The sequence below is a fragment of the Perognathus longimembris genome, chromosome 14 (genome assembly GCF_023159225.1).
Source record: "Perognathus longimembris pacificus isolate PPM17 chromosome 14, ASM2315922v1, whole genome shotgun sequence".
In the NCBI taxonomy this organism is placed as follows: domain Eukaryota; kingdom Metazoa; phylum Chordata; class Mammalia; order Rodentia; family Heteromyidae; genus Perognathus; species Perognathus longimembris.
In genome coordinates, this window is record NC_063174.1 from 2,059,333 (window position 1) to 2,079,514 (window position 20,182).

At 44.2% G+C, this 20,182-nt stretch overlaps 1 protein-coding gene across 1 annotated transcript in view; it reads right to left on the minus strand.

Moving 5' to 3' along the window:
• Stxbp6 (syntaxin binding protein 6) overlaps positions 1–20,182 on the minus strand; it is a 176,812-nt gene that overhangs the window by 104,913 nt on the left and 51,717 nt on the right. Inside the window, exon 2 of the mRNA XM_048362947.1 lies at positions 16,608–16,796. Within this exon, the coding sequence (XP_048218904.1) occupies positions 16,608–16,761 (154 nt within the window). The 5' untranslated portion in view covers positions 16,762–16,796. The remainder of the gene's footprint in view (positions 1–16,607; positions 16,797–20,182) is intronic.

Genomic DNA, 20,182 nt, shown 5'->3' on the forward strand with positions numbered 1-20,182 from the left:
GGTTTGGAACGTTTGTTGTTGCACGTTGCTATTTGTGGCGCAGCTCCCAACCTCAGGTACAAGAGTAGAGCGAGAGGCAGGCGACAGGGCGAGGGGAGGGGCCACGACAGGTGCAGATGCGTCTCCAAAGAAAGCAGGCCGAGAAGAGACAGCAGGAAGGGCCTAGATTCCCAGATGCATCGCTACATAACGACAAATACAGAAGTATGGTCAGGATGCTTCTGGGTTGTTTTACAGAGCAGGCTGGAGGCAAGAGATCAGGACAGCACAGTGTTGGAGAAAGCACCGGAGTACAGGAAGCACGGAGTCTCAGGAAGGAATGGGCCAAGGAGACATGCGTTTGGCATGGAGGCACACGCCTACAATTCCACCGTGATGCCAACAGTCAGGAGCCTACAGCAGGCGGTTAAGGAGGGCTAGTGTGGACTATAGTGTGGCATCCTCTCGCAAAACAAGCAAGCAAAACAAAAGGAGTCAGAAGGGCAAGGTAAATGCGGACAGGACTTTGTGCAGTTGGATCAAGGGACTAGAGCTATGTGGTTTAAAATGAAAAGATACATATGAATAACCGAGAAATTTCTCCAAACACAATCCAAGACTGTAAAAACAGAAGTCATAGCTGACTACTATCCATCAGGTACTTACTAACTAGCACATCAATAGAGCCCATCAATATTGGTAAAAGTCTTTCTCAAACAATTTAATCTTCATTGACTAGTTGAGATATGTCTTCTGAAAATAAAAATCAAAGGGGAATAGTAATGTTAGCATAGAGTTCCATATGTGACAGGAGAGAAAAAGAATTCAGTTTCCTGACCGAACTGAAAAGACGTCGTGGCTTGTTCTGACGTGGACCGTCAGGACAGAGGAGCCCACGGGAGGGACCACAGATAGCCTTGGGAAAGAAACAGGGACAAGGAGCACGAGGTGGAGAAGTAAAGGAGGCAATGCAGAACTATCTCAACAGGATGCCAGTAGGCAGTGCGCACATTCCCAAGGACGAAATGCAAACACTAATTACCAACTAGAAGAGTCACTGCCAACTCCAATGGGAAGAAGCCAGAAACGGGAGAAAGTATCGTTCGCAAATCAGTCACACAGAACAGAGATGTTTTCACAAACAAAATGTCCATACTTAAACACTGAGCGTTCTTCCTAGGCTTCCGGGGGAGGCGGGTGGGAAATTAGTCATCTGTCCCACTGAATAGTGAGGACACGCTGATTAGAACTTATAATATTATGGTTAATGTTTAATGACAAAGAAAAGGCCACATTCACCCATCTCCTGATTGTTAGGTTGTGGAACTGCTTCGAAAGAGGCTCAGTGAGCTGAGCACACCCTGTACTTCCGGCTTCCCAAGACAGGCTGAGGCCGGGGTGGGAGGGGGTGGGGTGGGGTGGGGGGTGGGGAGGGGGTCCCACCTCAGAGGAAAGTTTATGAGACTCCTATATCCAATTAACCAACAAAAAGCCCGAAGTGGGAGTTGTGACTCAAGTGGTAGAGCATTCCTGGCCTTGAGCAAAGAGCTCAGAAATAGTATCCAGACCCAGTACCAGCAGAAAAACAACAACATCAAAACCCAAACAGAAGCAGTCTAGAAAACACCTTGTTGCCACCTGCCACTTCTTAAGATGTAGTTTTTAATTTATAAAGATCCACATTTACACCTATCTTCTTGTTCTATTAACTCCTGCTCCTTTACTGACTCATTTCTGACTTCAATGACCACTGGATTCTTAGGTCAGTTCAGTTTGCAATTTGAAAACCAACATTAATTTTATCTAACTGTCTATCTCTCTGTCTGTCAGTCGTCTATCTATCTATCATTATCCAGTTGTGTGGTTTGAACTCAGGGCCTGGAACTCAGGGCCTGGGCGCTGTCCCTGAGCTCCTTTTGCTCAAGGCTAGGACTCTACCACTTGAGCCACAGCGCCACTTCCAGCTTTTTCTGTGTATGTGGTGCTGGGAAATGGAACCCAGGGTCCATGCGTGCCAGGCGAGCACTCTACTGCTAAGCCACTTTCCCAGCTCAAACATTAATTTAAATACCAAATAAGTCTCCACATGTGCTACATTCATTAAAAAGAGAGAAATATGCCTCAAACTACTCCTCTGGAAAGAGAAAAAAGTTCTGGCAGTAGCCATGAATTGTGAATATTCTTGCACTCCTAGAGGGGCAGTTACACAGGCCGTCGGGGAGCTGGGCTTGGTCGTGATGCCTGGTACACACTTTGGGGATCCAAAGAATTCCCGAGGGAAGCCACAGACTTGGGAAAGCCTTGACCTTAGGCTTTCTATAGAATCTCCGCCGGCTTCTCTGGGTCCCAGGGGCCAGTCCTTGCCCCGAGACTCTCCGGGAAGCACCCCGGAACCTCATTCAGATGCCCTGTGTCATGGAGCAGACGCTGTTATCAGCCCAGGAGGAGTCCCCTTGTATGCGCATGGCAGGTATTCGGAGCTTGGGGAACCTTCTGGAAAGGAAAAACCAAATGAAAATTCAGAATGGGAGATTTTTTTAAATGGCTTTTAACCCACTAGTGTCTCTTCCTTCCCAACTTGATAACAGCCCCCCTCCCCCTTAGATTAACCAGAATGGCAGGGGCTGGCATCACGGTGGGGGAAGGGAAGTCCAACCCCCAGCGGATGCGAGTGTCTGAGCCCTGGAGGCAGAGGTGGGCACTGGGCCTGTCAGTCCAGTGCCTGGGACTGGGAGCTTCCTGTGACCCGGCCCCCTGACTGGTCCTGTCCCCTGACTGTCCTCCGGTTTCCATGGCGTCCCAGTTCAGCTCTCCCTTGGGGCGGAATTGGTTTGTTGGTGTTGGTTTTCTTTCTTTCCTCTCCAGCCTTCATGGTTGTTTCCTAACTGCGTTAAGTGTATTTGCTGGCTGCAGGTCTTTGTACCTGGCCACCTGCAGACCGCTAGTGCTCCAATAAAGACTCCAAACTTTGACCTCTTCAAATGAGGCTTCTCTCTTGTCTCATGACTGGATGTATGCTTCTGATTTAGGGTACAACATAATTAACCACCGAAAACCCAAAGTGGAGGTGTAGCCCAAGTGGTAGTGTTACCGCAACTCGAGCCAGCAAAGATCAAGACCATTTTTCAGAGAGGACAAGGGAGTTGATTGCCAGCGACTTGAACGAGGCTGGCGCCGGCATCAGAAAAGTTCAGACGGCGAAGCAGGGGAGACCCAGTGTTTTATACAAGCTGGCCACACATACATAAAGACAGGTCATTAATCAGAACGGCAAAGGTCAGGGCGGGTGATGTCAGCTTCAGGCTAGGTGTGCAATTTCTATCTGGTGGGCTTTCTATCATGGATCCAGACAGCCCCACCTGGTCTGCAGACATGCACATTCCAGCAGACAGCCTCGCCTAGCCGCATTCCAGCAGCATAGCCTTTGCCAGGAACACAGTTACTACTCTACGCCAGCACAACGCCAGCCTTGAGCAATGAAGCTAAGGGATGGCGCCCGGGCCTTCAGTTCGAGCTGCAGTACTAGAAAAAAAAAAGAAATAATTCAGTAAACTCCCTATCCTCTAAATAATATAATAAAAATGGCCACACATGTGGAACAATTGATACTCTCTACACTGCCAGTGTCACCTTTTAGAAAGCTGTGAGGCTGTCCATACCGAAAGTGAAGAGGCACGTTCTACTTGCTACCAATTCTATACCTAACGTAGGCCAAGCAGAAATGTTTAGGTAGAATCACGAGAAGATATGTATGTCCTAGAATGTTCCAAACTATTTTAATAACATAATCCTGGAAAAAAGCCTATCAGCTGATCAATATTAACATGAAATGTAGTGGTACGTGTTTGCAATAGAATCCTATTCAGCAACGAGAAAGACAAAAACTGTAATGGCAACACAATGAGTTGCATGAACTGAACTGAAAGGGAGACAGCATGAACGAAACAGTACATACTAGAGGATTCCATTTCTGAAAAGTTCACAAAACAGGCAAATGTGAACTCTGGTGCTGGAAATCAGGACAATGGCATCCTCTGTCAATACAGACAAATACAATTGTCCTTGAATAAACGTAGGGAACTGGTGATAGAAGAAACATGGTGTTAGAAAAATTGAAGAAGGTTGGGTATGGTTTGCGGAGGCTGACCTACCCAGAGGACTTTGCTACTGCGAATGGGGCCACTGGGAGAAAGTGGTCTGGGACACTGAAGGTTAAGTCCTCAGGTGGAGTCGCTGGCTTTTTATTTAATATATATATATTGTTTCTAGTTCCTGGGGTTTCTCCTCGGTCTCACGCTCACTCAACGTGGCCTACCATTTGAAACATGCTTCAAGCCCTGCTTTTTTGCTGGTTATTCTGGAGACAGTGCCTCGCTGACTTTTCTCCCCAGGCTGGCTTTGAACTACCATGTTGCGGATCTTAGCCTTCTGCATAGTTAGGATTACAGGCACAAGTCACTGGGGCCCAGCCAATTTGGCATTTGAAGCTTTCAATGGTAGGAGAGAATCCAAACTAACGGCATTACCGTGCATAAAGACGAACATGGGTAAAGCAAAATGATGAGCCAGAAAATGGCCTTGAGAAATTTCTTTTATACCCTGAGAGCTGTGTTATCAAACTGCAGCGAATCCGAGCTCCCGGGGCGTGGACCCGAACGAAGCCTGAGCCACGCCGCGCAGACTCGGGAAAGCTGCCCCCGGGCTGCGAGGGATTGAGACTCTGTGTCTCCAACACACATTTTGAAAAGAAAATAAGAACTGACAGCATGTCAGCTTAAAAGAGAGAGAGACACCCCCCCACTAAACGACGAGACATCTGTTCAGACGGGGGCTCTTGTGTCGCAACTCGTGCACGCCACACACTCAGCCTCCACACTCAGGCCCAGGCGGGACCACGGCACAGGGATGCCTAACAGCCACAAAGCACGCCCAGGGATGGGGCCACCGTCTGCAGGACGGAGCCGTGTTTCGCATGCCCCAACCCACCACACCTTATGCTCGGCACACAGCCGACCCGGGGACCGACAACGACTGAGACTCATGGACCTCCAAGTCCTGAGCGTCCCCTCAAACTGCCAGAGAAGCCTACAGGGTAGAGGGCGACTCGCAGAGAGGAGGCGCCCCCTGCGAGCACAGAGAGAGGGATGAGAGAGTTGTGTGTGGCTCCACGCGCTCCCAGACAGCCCACCAACCGCCTGGCACACTGAACATTCGCGAGCATCCAGCCTCGCTTCAAAGGACCGCTCCAGCAGAGCGCCCATCAACGGTGACAATGTTTAATCGGCATTTCATAGTGTCCATTCAGGATAAACAATGTTCGATCGGCGTTTCCTATTCCGTGGAAATATCGATTCCCACGGGCCAAGTGACCTTCGGTGGGTTGGTTGTACAGCACGCAGTAGGAGAAATAGCATTAACGGTAAACGCATGTGAAAACAGAAGCAGGTAACTTGGGGAGAGGGGTAGGATTGAGAGAGATGGGGGAGATGATAGAAGGGGTGACCACGTTGATGGAGATGCATCGTACTAATACACCGACATGTGGAACTGTAGCCCTTTTGTACAGCTGATTAAAAATAAGAAGTAAATAGATAATTAACTCAACAAATAAGCGAAGCAGCCTTAATAACCAGGTCTTTCTCTCTCCAAAGCCTTTTCTCTTATATATAGCATCTCTTTTGGAGAAGTCCTGAGTTCAAATCTCAGTACTGTCAAAAAACTAAAGAATAAAAGTGCCCATTGCATCCAATATGCCTACATTAAAAATAGAAGGAATACAATTTATAAATCTAAATTGTTTCAATAATAATTGTTTAATAATAAGTAGACTGAGGTGTTTATGAGGCTAAACACATTGTATCCAATGCTGTGTTCTCTAAAGGTGTTTAAAGTACCATTATCCTATCCTTTTATCTCCAGGCAAAAATTAAAGAGGTCTCAGGGAAATTTAAACTCATTTCTGCAAAACTGTCCCCTCATTTCGACTTGCCAGATATTTTCAGTAGACTCATAGAACTCATTTTCTTGAGAAGAGGTTCCTTTCTTCCTTTGACCTCAACATGCACAAAGCAATACAGCAGCTCAAAATGAAAGCGATTTTGGAAGGAAGTGAGTTTGAAATAACATGTAGAAAAATCTTGGCAACAAGAATCCTATCCTATCTTATCACAGTCTTCAAGCCAGAGAATTGTATCTGGAAGGCTGGCTACACAGTGATCTAAAAAACAAAATAAAATAACATCACAAACATACATTTTTGAAGCTCAAGGAGTCATTTTAAATCTAAGTGACATTGGTGAGAGTAAGTCGATTTATGAAAACAAATGATGTAAGGCTCTTTAATATCAACTTGCATTATTTACAGTAATACCCTGTGCTACAATGCAAAAGCCAACAGAAGCCAAAGGAAATGAAATCAAAGTAAAACAGGCTTGCTTCCAAATTCTAAATAAAAATCAGCACCATAAAAACGAGTTTCAAGCAAGAATCCTTAAGTCCTCAGATGGACAGATAACTGTGCCCAATAGATAAAGAAGTAAGTATTGCAGAATAACAACTCAAACAGACGAAATGTTTGTCATCATGTGCATATCAGTCCCAGATAGGAACATATGGGGAGGTACAAAATGGGTGGTAACAGTTGCTCAATAAATACTCTCAGTATTATTACCATCACCATCACCACCAACAACAACAACCAGCCCTACCCATCCCTTCCACACCACCATCACCACCGCTAGTTTTAAATGGGTCGCCATTTTCTGCAATATACACCTTCCCAGGGAAGGTATTCAAATGGTACATCATTGTTAAAGGATTCGTGGGCTATATTACTACTTTACTAACAGTTTAGATCAGTCACTATAAGGAGCTGTGTTTCTAACGGTGTTGGTGGTTCACACCTGTAAGCCTAGCTCCTCGGAAAGTTGAGACTTGGAGATGTCACAATTAGAAGCCAGTCCAGGGCTAAATGTCCGTAAGACTCAATCTCCAAAAATCTGGGCTAGGGCCACGGCTCAAGTAGTAGAGCATCAGCACAAGCAAGTAAGCCAAGCAAGAAAAAGGCCCGGGGTTCAGAACTCAGTATGTGAAACAACAAAAGGAAAGGAAAAAATTTTTTTATAAGAAAGGAGAAACAGAGACTTTAGAGTGAGAGAAGCATGAACACCCCTGCTGGCTTATGGGTCTCACACGTCAAGGACGTGAGCAGCTAATAGTGACTGGATAGAGCAACTAGACATGCAGAATGCTGCCCTCTTTAATTGCTGAAATGCACATTCATAGGAAAAAAATCAAGGTTGTTCTTCATAGCCATATTATTTCTGGAAAAAAATACCTCTTTATATCAGTTTGGTTCTATGCAAAAGAGTACTGTGACTTATATTTATGCTATGTGTAGTATAGTTAAATGTCTCTTAAAGACATAGTTCCATAGTGTCTTTAGCTTTCCTCAGTTTCAATCTCCAGTGACCAACTACAGTCTGAAAATATTAGGTGGGAAATTCCAGAAATAAATAATTTAGGTTTTAAACAGCTTTTCACTATATATATACATATATAAATGGGTGTTTTATTATTCTTGTTAGCCTCTTACTGTGACTTATTTATGAATTAGGTTTTTATCATAAGTATGTATATACATAAAACAGACATTGTGTATAGCATTTGTTTTCAGAATATATCCCCTGTGAACAACAGGAGTCTACTAAGAGAAAGTCCTAAGACTTTCTTTACTCATAAGCAAATGGAATACATAGTCCTTACAGGCAAAAATATAATAACAGACAAAGAGAAATAATTGTGTACAAAAACGGCAAGGCACAGCTCAAACAGAATTGCTCATTGCGGAGCCAAGGACTTTGCTGTCTCAGCAAGGAATGAGGCCCTTCTGGATGAATCAGTAAAAGCCAGGTCCAGAAAGGAAATGTAGGTTTCCTTATTTTCAAAGGCAGAGAAGGCCAAGTAGCTTCAGAACTAAATACAGCAGGCTCAACCTGCCAATGGTGTATGCAAGCCAAGTTACAGATGTTCACATGCAATCCAAGTCATGCTATCAGCCGGATTTCAGGCTCCAAAAGGAGCGAGAACACAACACCTCGGAGGAGGGCCGTCGCTGCTGAGTACTAAGTACTGCCACACCAGGGGGTGTCAGGACACACACAGAAGCTGGCTCTCCACCTTCTAGAAAGCCACAGAATTTGGGACTGGGGGGGTTGATTCAGACTGATGCCCTAGAACAGTTACACGCTTACTACTTGGAGGAGCACTTTTCAAGCCAGGGATTTTACAAGCTGATCCCAGCCCACTGGTCAGAAGTTATTAATGGTACAGTAAAGATTTCTACCTTTCTGGACTCAAGCCTGGGGTCTCCGATTATTTTTAACTGCATAGTCCCACAATTAAAAAAAAACAAAACTGGATGTAACCCCTACTATGCACACATTTAAAAATCCTACACATGGCCATCTGGTTCTAATATAAGTGGGAAGTAGAAAGTACACATGACATATAGAACTTAGAAAACAATTATAGATTATATTTAAGTGAAATACCTTCTTTCCTTAGCCCAAGGGGTCAGGCAAGTGCACCTCCCTTAGGGAGAATGCTATTTTTGGATTTTCCACTCCAAGGACTGTACCTGAGGAACCTTCCGTTCCGTGGCTCCCCAAGTCTCCAGGAAGAAGTGACAGAGAAGAGGGACAAGCTTGCACATCTGGCCTTCCTGGCTGAACCCATATCCTTAGGATAAGTACACCACAGGGGAGACCTAAATAAGCGCTTCCCAACAAAGAGTGGCACAAATGACTCCTGCGTGTGAGAGGGAATAATACCACGGAAAAAGGCTCTTGAATTCACTTCTGCATCAGACTTCACTTTACCCAGAGTCAGAAATTCATTTCCGTTGCCAAAATAATGAGCAAAACGCAGAGCTGGAGGTCTTACTCAAATGGCAGAGTGAAAGCTGAGCAAGCCCGAGGCTCCAAGTTCAAACTCTGGTACCATGAATGCCAAACAAATAAATAAATCTACATCCACTAATTCCTGAGAAGTTATTTTCCTCCAACCTGGTTGTTTCGTAGGCTCAGATGGTGTATCTGATAAAATGGCAAAAGTGACTCATTAATCAAAGTAATAAAAACATGACTCTATCTGGCTGTTTTTTTTTTTTTTTTACCACTTCCCATACCCCATTAACAATACAATAGGAAATGGCTAATGAATTCATAACAGAATCAACCAGAAGGGCAGATACTTGCCTCTTTAAAGATGGGTGCTAGTAGCTCACACCTGTAATTCAAACTATTCAAGAAGCTGAGATGGAGAATATCTACTCTTGGAAGTCAGGGCAAAAGGTCCATGAGAATCTTATCTCCAACATAACCAGCAAAAAGCAGTGCTAAAGCTTTGCTTAAATGGTAGAGTAAGTGAAGCCCTGGTGTCTTTCCCCCACAAAACAAAACAAAAATAGTTGAATCTTGAACTTATCCACAAAAGAGAAAGAATTCTAGCCAGGAGTTGAAAACCTAAATAACTCCTACTTGAGTACCTCTGTCAGAAAACAGGAGGTCAAGTCATCAGAAATACAATAGGAAATGTCTAGTGAATTCATCACAGAACCAACCAGAAAGGCGCTCGCCTTGGGAAAACAGAAACTTGGATCTGAAGGAAGGAAGGCGATGTATAATCCTGCCACCTCCACTTTACTTCCTCTAGCTCCTGTGGGCTTCTCAGAACAGTGAAACTCGTTAAACTCAAGACCCGGTCTACCATGAAGTCTACAACCCTCAGCTACATGGGATCCTAGTGTGGCAGAGGAAAGACAATTGGGGTTAAAGGGTGCGGCGGGAGACGCCGTGTTAATATCCTCAGAGGTTCAAACTTCGGCAGAAAGCTGGAGTTTCGGTTTTTCCCTCCCTAAGAAAATACAAAACTGAAAATGGTCACTATGAAAAGAGCATTTGGGGAAAGTTTTGATGTATGCAGTATCCATTCAATGATCACTGATTCCTCTAGAATACAAACTCTTTGTTGAGGGAAAACACTCCGGTACTCCAAAAATTTGGGGTAATAGTTTCCTGCTGTAGGCTACGCTTATAAATTGCCCACTGTGGATGATTCTACATGTCTGAACACTGGGAGAAATCTTCATTTTCTTCCAGATAACATGGCCATTCGATAGAATAAAATCTCCAGCTCAGCAATCTGATGAATTCCAAGAGAATTAAAAGACAATGACGAGACAGTGATGTCTTCGTGTGATTTCCCCCCCCCCCCCCCCCCCGTGGGTCCTGGGGCTTGAATTCAGCGCTAGGGCTCTGTCCTTGAGCCTCCTCTGCTCTACCACTTGAGTCACAGCGCCTGCTTTTTCTGAGTAGTTTATTGGAAATGAGAGTCTGATGGACTTTCCCACCCAAGCTGGCTTTAAACCACAATCCTCAGATCACAGCCTCCCGAGTAGCTGGGATTATAGGTGTGAATCACCTATGCCTGGCACAATTTTTTTTTTAAAGCCAAACTGAGCACCAATTGGTTTGGCCTGGGGTGAATGTATAAGCTCTTGGCCTGGAACTGAACTCAGTAATCTAGGACCTCGGGTTGTTTGCTTACAGAGTCTAAAAGACAGGGCAGAGGGAATATTCCCATGTTCCCCAGGCACTGCATTTACCACGGTGGTCAGGTTCCTGGGGACTGGGAAGTGCCTACCGCAAAGCCTCTACTCTCCAGAGTCCAACGAAGTGAACAGAAAGGCAACTAACAACCTCCAGCCGTGCTGACTGCGCTAGGGCAAGGGGGTTGGAGGCCACAGCCACACACTGGCCAGCTGTGTGTCAGGGTCAAGGAAGCCCCTGTATCTCACTGTGCTCGTGGTCATTTCTAGTTTCTTCTGGAAAACTCTACACATGGTTTAGAATGGCTTACAAGGTTAGCAATATTGTTCCTTTGCATTCTCTCATTTTCTATCATCATACTCACACACACACACAGAGGAAGGGTAACAGGAAGTGTTAGAGAAACAAAAACAAGAGCCTGAGCTGGCTGAAAAGCTAGGTCTGTAGGCATCTCTCTCAGCCTCCCGTGTCTGCAGCTTGCCGGACACTGCACTTGACTGACCCCAGAGAATGTTTCATTTTGTTTGAATTTTTCTTTTGATCTAGTGAAGATAGGTGGAGGAAAATAATATCTTTCATTCCAGAGGCAGGAGCCGAATTGACCTAGCCAGTTCCTCTTGCCCACAAAGTTAGATAAAGAGGCCTGAACACAAGGCGCGGCAGCATCCAACAAAGTCAACAACAAATACGAAGAGATGAGAAGTTTTCAACCCGAACTCTGAACTAGAGCAATACCATGAAGCCATCTAGTAGTTTGGGGGTGGGGGTCACTGTAGAGCAAGAAGAATTAAGAAAAGCCTGATTTACAAAGTAGGTGTCAGATTCCTACCAGGCCTGGGGCGCAGCAGGAGAGGACACCAATATGCAAGGGAAAGGAGAAAGCAGTATGGAGAAGCAGAAAGGCAAGGAGACCAGAAGTGGGCCACAGTATGTTGCGGCCACACATAACTTGGGTCCCGGATATCTGTCACAGATACAAATTTGCATCTTTTCAAACATACTTCGGATGGATTATCCTTATAAGGCAAGAACCAATGAGCACCCCAGTGGTAAGAAGAATGATAGCATTGCTCATCAAGTTAAGGACCTTCAGTGTATCATCAGGCATTATACAGATACACGTGAACCTCAATTACTCTTCAAAATCCCCCTGGGAAACAGCCACCGTGCCCATTTCAGTGACGAGAAGACTAAGTTGTGAGGAAGCAGTATTTTCTAATACGTCGGTTCTACACCTAAAGCCTATCGAATACCTACCTAATAGTGGGGTGGGTCCAGGGAGAAACAGGGGCTGTTGCTATCCTGAAGTGGCTCTGGTTCCCGAACAAGGTGTAAGCAAGCAAAAGCCCATTCCTCGAATGGCACATTCCCAACACCACAACAAATGGATTACCTTCTAGCAGCATCAGCTTAGCAAATCACCCCAACAGTCCTCTGTCTGCGAGTCTGACGACAGAACCTCCCTGGTCAGCTATGGGTTAGGATGTCCAGCGGGCACCCAGGGCCTCAGCAGGAACACAGTCTTAGTGCAGACTCTCTAGCCAGCCCCTCGGCTCCGCCTTGGCGACGAGTCAAAAGGCATCCAAGGAACACGAGCGAGTCGGCTGTGACACTCGCGTTGCTCGCGGAGGGCGGTGCGGTAGGAGAGCACGCAGATGGAGTTGCCTTTTTAAATGAAATGTTTTGGCACCTGCCTCTGTCGAGAGCTTTCCCTTGTTTCCATCTGGGTTGAGTCCTGGAACGCATACGTGAGAGAAGGGAAAAGGAAATCTCTCTGCTGCTGAGAAAGCAAAGGCCGCTGGGGTGCTAAGCCACTAGAAAGGCCCACGCCGCCGCCGGTCGGCCTCCGCGTGCTCAGCGGTCAGAGCACTGCTGGGGAAGGGGAAGCCCTGCGCCTCAGACCTCGCTCGTCCCGGGGGGAAACTGTGATGAAACCAGGAATCTACGTGGGAGTCCGGCAGACCTCGCTAGGAGTTTCTGCTCCATTGTTCTCCCAGCCCTGGGGAGTGCGCTTGTCAACTCGAAGCCTGGGCTCTGTCATTCACACCGCGGAAACAGAGGCTGGCGGCGGCCAGGACTAAGTGTGAAATGTGTGTCGGCTACTAGGTATCTACTGTTGGGCTCTCCTAGTCACAAGACTTTTTTTTTTTTTTTTTTTTTTTGCCAGTCCTGGGGCTTGAACTTCAGGCCTGGACACTGTCTGAGCTCTTTTTGCTCAAGGCTAGCACTCTACCACTTGAGCCACAGCGCCACTTCTGTCTTTTTCTGTGTATGTGGCACTGAGGAATTGAACCCAGGGCTTCATGCCTGCTAGGCACGCATTTTGCCACTAAAACACATTCCTAGCCCCTCAAATTTAATGTTATAGATTTAAATTATCATGGAAGGGACAAGTGATTGATTGTTCTGAGTGGTGTTGGCCCGTTGCATCAATTGCACCTCAATAAAACCTGACTTAAAGGTTTTGAAAGGGAAAGACACAGTTCTGAGATGCTGCTTCGTGTGAGTCTTCTACCTTTGGATGTTTTGTTCACCTTTATACTAAGCCTACAAAAGCCTCCCTCTAAGTTGCTTTCTTTTCCCCAAAATGGTCCTTTCTGAGACCCTGCCTCTTTTCTACCCACATACCTGCCAAGTTTCTTCATCTTAATTTCCACAGAATCTGCTCTGACCTGTTCTGGGAAGGACCCTCTCCGTATGGGACTCCAGGGTGCCCAACATTTCCTTCTTCCACACGATCCCCGCTTAACACCACCCCAGGGAAGGCTGGTGTCAGTGCCCTTCCCGTACTTCTATGAAGGTTGGCCCTTGCAGAGTCCGATGCCTCTTACCCTGCAGGTTATGTTGGATTTCTCTTGTTTCCCTCAAATTCGGAAGTCTGAGATCTAGAGAGATGGAGATTCTCTGAATGGCTTCTAAGTGGTTCCAATGCTGTCTGGCATGTTGTTCTGTGTTGCCTGTCCTGAAGAATTTGCTGGTATTTCCTTTTCACTTGATCCATCTTAATTTCTCATGAGGCCATATAACAGAGTGTCAATTACCTTTTGCTTGTACACGAGGACTTATTAACAACTTCTTCTAGACTTTACCAAACTTTTTGCATGAAGAAGAATGTATGATAGAAGTACATTTTACTATTCCAAAACAATCTTACATTTACACACACAGATGCTAGGTTATTTTGCGATCACCACACATTAATAGAAAAAAAAGAATTATATAAAAATAATGAAAAGTTTTATGATCACAGATATCTCCCTCTTAGATTTTTCTAGACACAGGGGGAGAAAAATCACACAAAGAAACATTGTTAGTAAAAGAATTGGAATACACACACACACACACACACACACACACACACACACACATCCATGCCTAGATGAACACTTGGGCAAGCTTTGAAAGTCCCTCTCTCTTTTCTTTTACTTTAATGCTTCATGCTGTTTGAAGAGTTCCAGACCTTGCCTTAATTTGGACGAAGTTGGCTTGCTAAAAATGAATAGCTGGTTTTGACCAAGCAAACCACAATCGTTGAAGGGCCTGGCCTCCCAGAAAGCATAGGCAATTCAGCCTAATAGCAGGAAGGAGAATGTCATTCCAGGGCTCAACTTTCACTTCAAAGCCTCCTGTGTGTGGTCAGTTTCAAAGAACAGACTGAACAGGAGACAAAGAAAGGCCCCCAATCCTGCTTGCTCTGTTAACGAGCCTGCCATTCCGTCCCTCTGCTGGGTTGTCTGCTCTCCCCACACCATCCTCTTCAAAACTAACCAGGTCCTGCTTGGCTAGAATCCTCCTGGTTCTTTAATCAGCTAAAATTCTGTTTCCATAGGATTATCTGGACTTGTCCTTTTGGGTCGCCTCAGAGTCTATACTTATCATTTCTACTGTTTCTTCCTCGCTGTACTTGGTAACCTGTCAGTTTTTCTAACAATTGTATCCTTAGCATTTAGGACACAAAAGGCACTTAATACATAGTTGACTAAGCAATTCTTAATTAAAGCATTAGCTTAGCAGAAACGTGCCTCTAAATCTTACATAAGTTAGAAAATAAAGATGGCTACCTCTTTGTCAATTATAAGAGAAAAATTATATTGCAAAAAAGCAGATGTCATAGCGACTGGCCTTTTCTTGCCCCAATTTCCACTCTGCTGTCTGCTGAAATGCCAGGTCTACTTCATTTATCCTTTCAAAATTCAAAACCATGGAAAGCACAAGAGAATGTTTTTCCCCTCTATTGCAACCCACAAGCAGTGCTCCTAGTTTCAGACTTTTAACCAGAATGTCTTAGTCATTTGGAAAGAGAACGCAGCTATCTAGAGGGGCCCAGGGAAACGGTACGCTATTTCGGTGAGATGAGGCTGTTATAGCCCCTGCGTCTCCAAGTCCAAGTCTTCTCCTTCAGCTACAGGTGTCTACCTAGCAAGCTCAACAGGCTTCTGAATCATCCGGTTTTCCTTCGGTTTTCCTTCAGATACGTGTCTTTAAGAAATCTGAAGGAAATGTTGAGACATGTAGAGAGGAGAGAGAGACCAGAGCTTAATACAATTAGACACATCATGTATCCATGTTCAGTCGATTTCAGCTCAGCCCAAACACAAAACAAAATTCAGTTCAATATACTTCATACATTACTGTTACAACCAAACTCTAGGATCTAATGTAAGAATATGAAATGGAGTTTTTAGGACCCTAATCTTATTAACAAAATACTAGCCAAGTATTAGAAAAGGCAGTTTTTGTCTTTTACTTGTTCACCAATTAAGCTCTGACCATATGTCGGGTCCTGCTTAGCATGCTAGGAAATACAAGTATCTTCTAGCTATAGCCACATTGTATCAGCCTCACCCTTACTTGAGAAAGAGAGACCAATGTTCCAACGCTAATTCCCTTACACCCATATCAATAAAACTATCAGCACACTAAGTGCAATCATTTCTTCTGAAGTGTTATTTTTTATTTCTCTTCAATCTAAGATAAAGTCTTATAAATTTACATGTGCTGTCTGATAAAACATTATTTGTACCTTGAAATGAATTCTGGTAAACCTGTCATAGACTTAATTTTTTCAGGCTCTTGCTGCTTTCTGTCCTTAATTTTTTATATTTAGATCTTTTATTGTTATTCTAAGTAGTTGTACAAAGGGGTTACAATTCTGTAGGTCAGGTAATGAGTATAATGCTTCTTGGACAATGTCACCTCTTCCTTTACTTTCTCTCACAGACATTTTTTTTAAGTCAAAAGGAGATCCAAAACATAATGTTTTATTTCTAAACCACAACTGAAATTAACAAGAGATAAATTAAATGTAAGATATTTTTTCTGCCATTCCATTATAGAGAATACTATCAGAAATGCAGCAAATACCCAGGTGTTCAGATTAGCATCACCCATAACTCCATGGAAAATTTATCCAAATTTTATCTCAAAAAACTTGGTATAAACCCACAGTAAATCCCACAGATATGCTATAATCACAAACAGAAAGAAAAAAAAATAATCGAACAAAACTCTAAGCTTAAGAAAACAGATATTCATTCCTGACAAGGGACTGGTTGGCAGGCAAAGACTAATTTGTGAACTGAAGCTTCTTACATTTACCTCAAGACAAACTATTACTAATTGATCGCAATGGCTTAGAAAAAGAAACTCAATGCAACTCAGGTTGCTAGTAATGAACATTATCTGAATACCAATAACTGTGCTAAAACAAAAATCTTCACAGACTACTTCTTATGAAGGAAATGTGTGTGTACATATATATATATATATATATATATTTCTCAAGACCTTTGCAGAAACAATGAACTGAAAAATGCATTAAAATCGAACTTTTTTTTCAGTACAAAGAATCTTCAAAATGGAGGTGCTATGAATGAATACAGATCAGAGGAAGGTAACAGAGAGAACAGAATAAAAAAGTAGACATAGATAAAAATGAATACAAACTTCCCAGATAACTTAGAATTAACTGTTTGAAGATAAGTTCTTTGAATAATGCCGGTACTTGGTTTTCATTACCTGACAGGCAGATATAAGTTAAATATTCGCCTTGACCACCAGTTGCCAAGAAGGGAATCTTTTTCTTCGTCCTCCTCTTGACTTGGACAGCTCCCAGCATTCTTTCATCAAGAGGTGCAAAAATTTCCTTGCTGATGGAAGATTTGGCACTCATTGTAGAACCAGCGAGGTGGGCGCGCAGTGGATTTTCTAAAGATAAAGAAGAGGCAGGTTGGAACTGACAGCATTGTAGGACTTACAGAAGAATGAGCAGCAAGCCAGGTGAATCAGGTGCGGCTTAAACACTTAATTGCTTGAAATGCACTAGAGGAATAGTGAAAGCAAAGCCTTCATTCGTGCAATAGCTATGGAGGAAAGTGGAGATGCATGTTTACCCCCTGAAAATGTTAACCCTGACGGGAGAGGAACCATGTGCAAAGAGCTCCAGGGACTTGGCATCTCACTCCAGCTGCCCGGGAAGGCCCACTCTGATCCCATGGTGTAAGCAGCACGGATCCATACCTCCCGTTTAGCAGTCTTTCCACTGTCGAGTGATCATGAAAGAGACTCGGATGGAAATCCTTAATTCCCTTCACGACGGAGACAACAAGATAGCTACGTTAGCAACAGCAGAGCATCCTCCCTGGCTGCCCCTGAGCAGCCCAGGAACGAGCTCTTGTTTCTCAGCCCCACGCGACGGGCCTGTCTTCCGGCATTCCTCTGCCTCTAGTTGCCAGGCTCCGGACCCCTGCCAAAGTCTCCGCTGTGTCCTTCAGCCCAAGTGGCCGTGGGATTCTAAACACGTATCTGACTAATGCTAGGTATTTTGGAAATGTTACCCAGCAGTTCCCACATGTTAAGCTCCTGAAGTTAACTGGCAGTGGGTGCCCGATAATTAAGAAAATAAAGCAGTATGTTGCTGACTCACAATGAGTCTCCCCCACCGTACTCAAACACACACAGCCCCTGTGTTATATTTAGTTTTCCAAAACGTGTACTTCTCTAGTGGTCTTAATTCTCCTTGCGTCTATAACGTTCAAGTCAGTTTGAATAGGGATCCTGACTCTGTGTGGTTAACAGCAACTTAGGACATGTTCTATATTCTATCATTTCACTAATGAATAGGATAGACCTAATCACTAACTGCTATTTGTTTGGGCAATTAAAAAAATCATAATTAGGCCAGGCACAGTCGGTAGCTCAAGCCTAGAATTCTAGTAACAAGTAAGCAGAGGTGAGAGGATCACAGTTCAAGGTGAATCTGTGCATAAACGTTTGAGAGATGCCATCTCACTTATTACTGGAGACAACGACACCTGCCTGTGACAGAGCAAAACACAGTAGGACGATGACAGTCCAGGCCCGTTTAGGAATAAGGAAAAGCCCTGCTTTGGAAATAATGACTGCAGAAAGAAGCTGGAGTTGTGGCTCAAGTGGACAAGTGCCCCGAGTTCAATCCCCAGGATCACCACCAAAACAGAGACAAGAAAGCCAGAATTCAGAGCCTTGGATTGATCGTGCCGATTGCCAAGAATACTTAGGGACCTGACAGATGGACTGACAGCGGTTATGTGACAGTAACAGCAGCTGGGAGAGCTGCTCAGACTGCGGTGAAACTGTGCTAGCTACCAAGCACAGTCCCATTCTAAACCGCCTTGTGTTCAAACGAGATACAGTGAAACTTTACAATACGGGTTTCTGTCTTCCGGGGGTTGGCTACTGACCACGTCAAAGGTTTTTCTTAAATCCCAGGATTTAGTGATGGAAGACCAGGGGAATGTCCTACCCACTGCAAGAGTCACAAATGCCTCCAACACAGCTGTCCATCGCTAACCAGCCCGACATCTGTAGCTTTCCAGTGGGAGGAAAAATATGCTAAAAAGAGGCTCTCACTGGTTAAGGACATTTCTCCTCGTTACAATTCTGTGGCACTTAGTGGCACTAGCATCTACATCATGTGAAACGAGAGTACACATTTAATGATGTTGATCTTTCAGATCGACACGCAGATCTCCTGGTGCTCGCACGATGACATTCCTATGCTTCACACGGGGTTTTTCAGGCTGAGAAAAACAATGTTTTGCTGATTACTGATCCGCTGCGATCTCTCACGAGTGAGCAAAAAGAACTCCCTCACGTGACGCTTTTCACAAAGAGAGAAACACATACTAATTCCTTTTTAGCTGCAAAGCTTCTCACTTGTCACCATTCAGAGACATACTAAAGAGACAGTGGTAGTATAACAGAATTCTAGGACTCTCCATTTGGAGAGTAAAAATGGCCCATCCTTCTTAGACCCAAGAAGAAAAAGCCATCTCTCAGGTACTGGGCCCTACAGCGAAATGTCTGTCTGTCCATCTATCTCTTTAATTTTTCAATAAGTTTTGTAAAATTGGCATGGGAAAGACAGAAACAATGGAGATTTTTCTCTCTCCAGTTTTGGTGAAAATAATAAATAAATTCATTTTCCATTTACATACATATTTTTCTCTGAATGTGTATCTCTTCATTTGGGCCCAGCCTTCGGATCCCAAGCCAAGCTTTATGGCAGAGGAAGTACAGATACAAAAGGGTAAAAGCATGAGATGATTTTGTATTCCAAGACTGACACTCTTAGTTTCCACTACAACTGACATTTACCTTCATGGTCAGGAGACTAGAAGGTAGAGGAGAAAGAGAAGGAGCAGTAGAAAAGGGGACTCAAATAACTAAAACCCTGACACTGGCAAATTTTAGGGAGATGAAACAGCATCAACATTTCTTCATCTTGATACTATCAGATGCTTGATTTATCTAACATTATGAACTCTGTTCTGAGTCTGTGTAACATATAATCGTCTAATTGTGTTTTGGTCTTGGCTGTGCCAACACAGGTACTCTGCAAAGTGTGTGGTTTAAAGTACGCTTTTTAAATAGGTAGCATAAAAACATCACATTTCTTATGTTGTACAACTCAAGAGAATGCAGTCAACATGTTGACATTCATGTCGGGAGCCTTGGAGTTCAGAGGTAAGGGGATGTCATTGGGAAGATGTAGCTGGTTTTCTCTGGTACTGGGGAGCTTCAAGAAGGTAAACCCCAAATAACAGAAAGAAGAGAGATAAGACCCTTTTCTAAAACACTCCTTTTAAGTTAATTTTCTTGAGTATCGTTTCACAGTTTATGGAAAGTGGACAGAAAGCAGCCATGTATCAAACTCTGATGTCCTTTGCTATCCAGTGAATGACTGGGTATTTTCAGGGAGTAATCCTGGATTCTTCCTCTTTCCTCAAACCCCTCAACTTCTCATAACAAACCAGTCGCCGAGACCCGGGGATTTAATGTTTCTAAGTCCGATCACTTTTTCTTCATCCTCATTTTCCCTGCCTTGGTTTGGAGCTACACCGTTTCTGCCTGAAAGAATTCTGAAGACGGCCTCTTCTGACAGGCCTCCAGTTGGGCTCCGACTCGAATGCAGCCAACCCATTCCGTCTGCCAGTGATATTCTAATATATGCTACAATTGGAGATGTGAGGCTTAACTGTATTTAATTGCCTCTTCATGCTTCACGTCCTGACCTTGACAAGGTTGTAATGTTGAAACCAAAACAGAGAAAT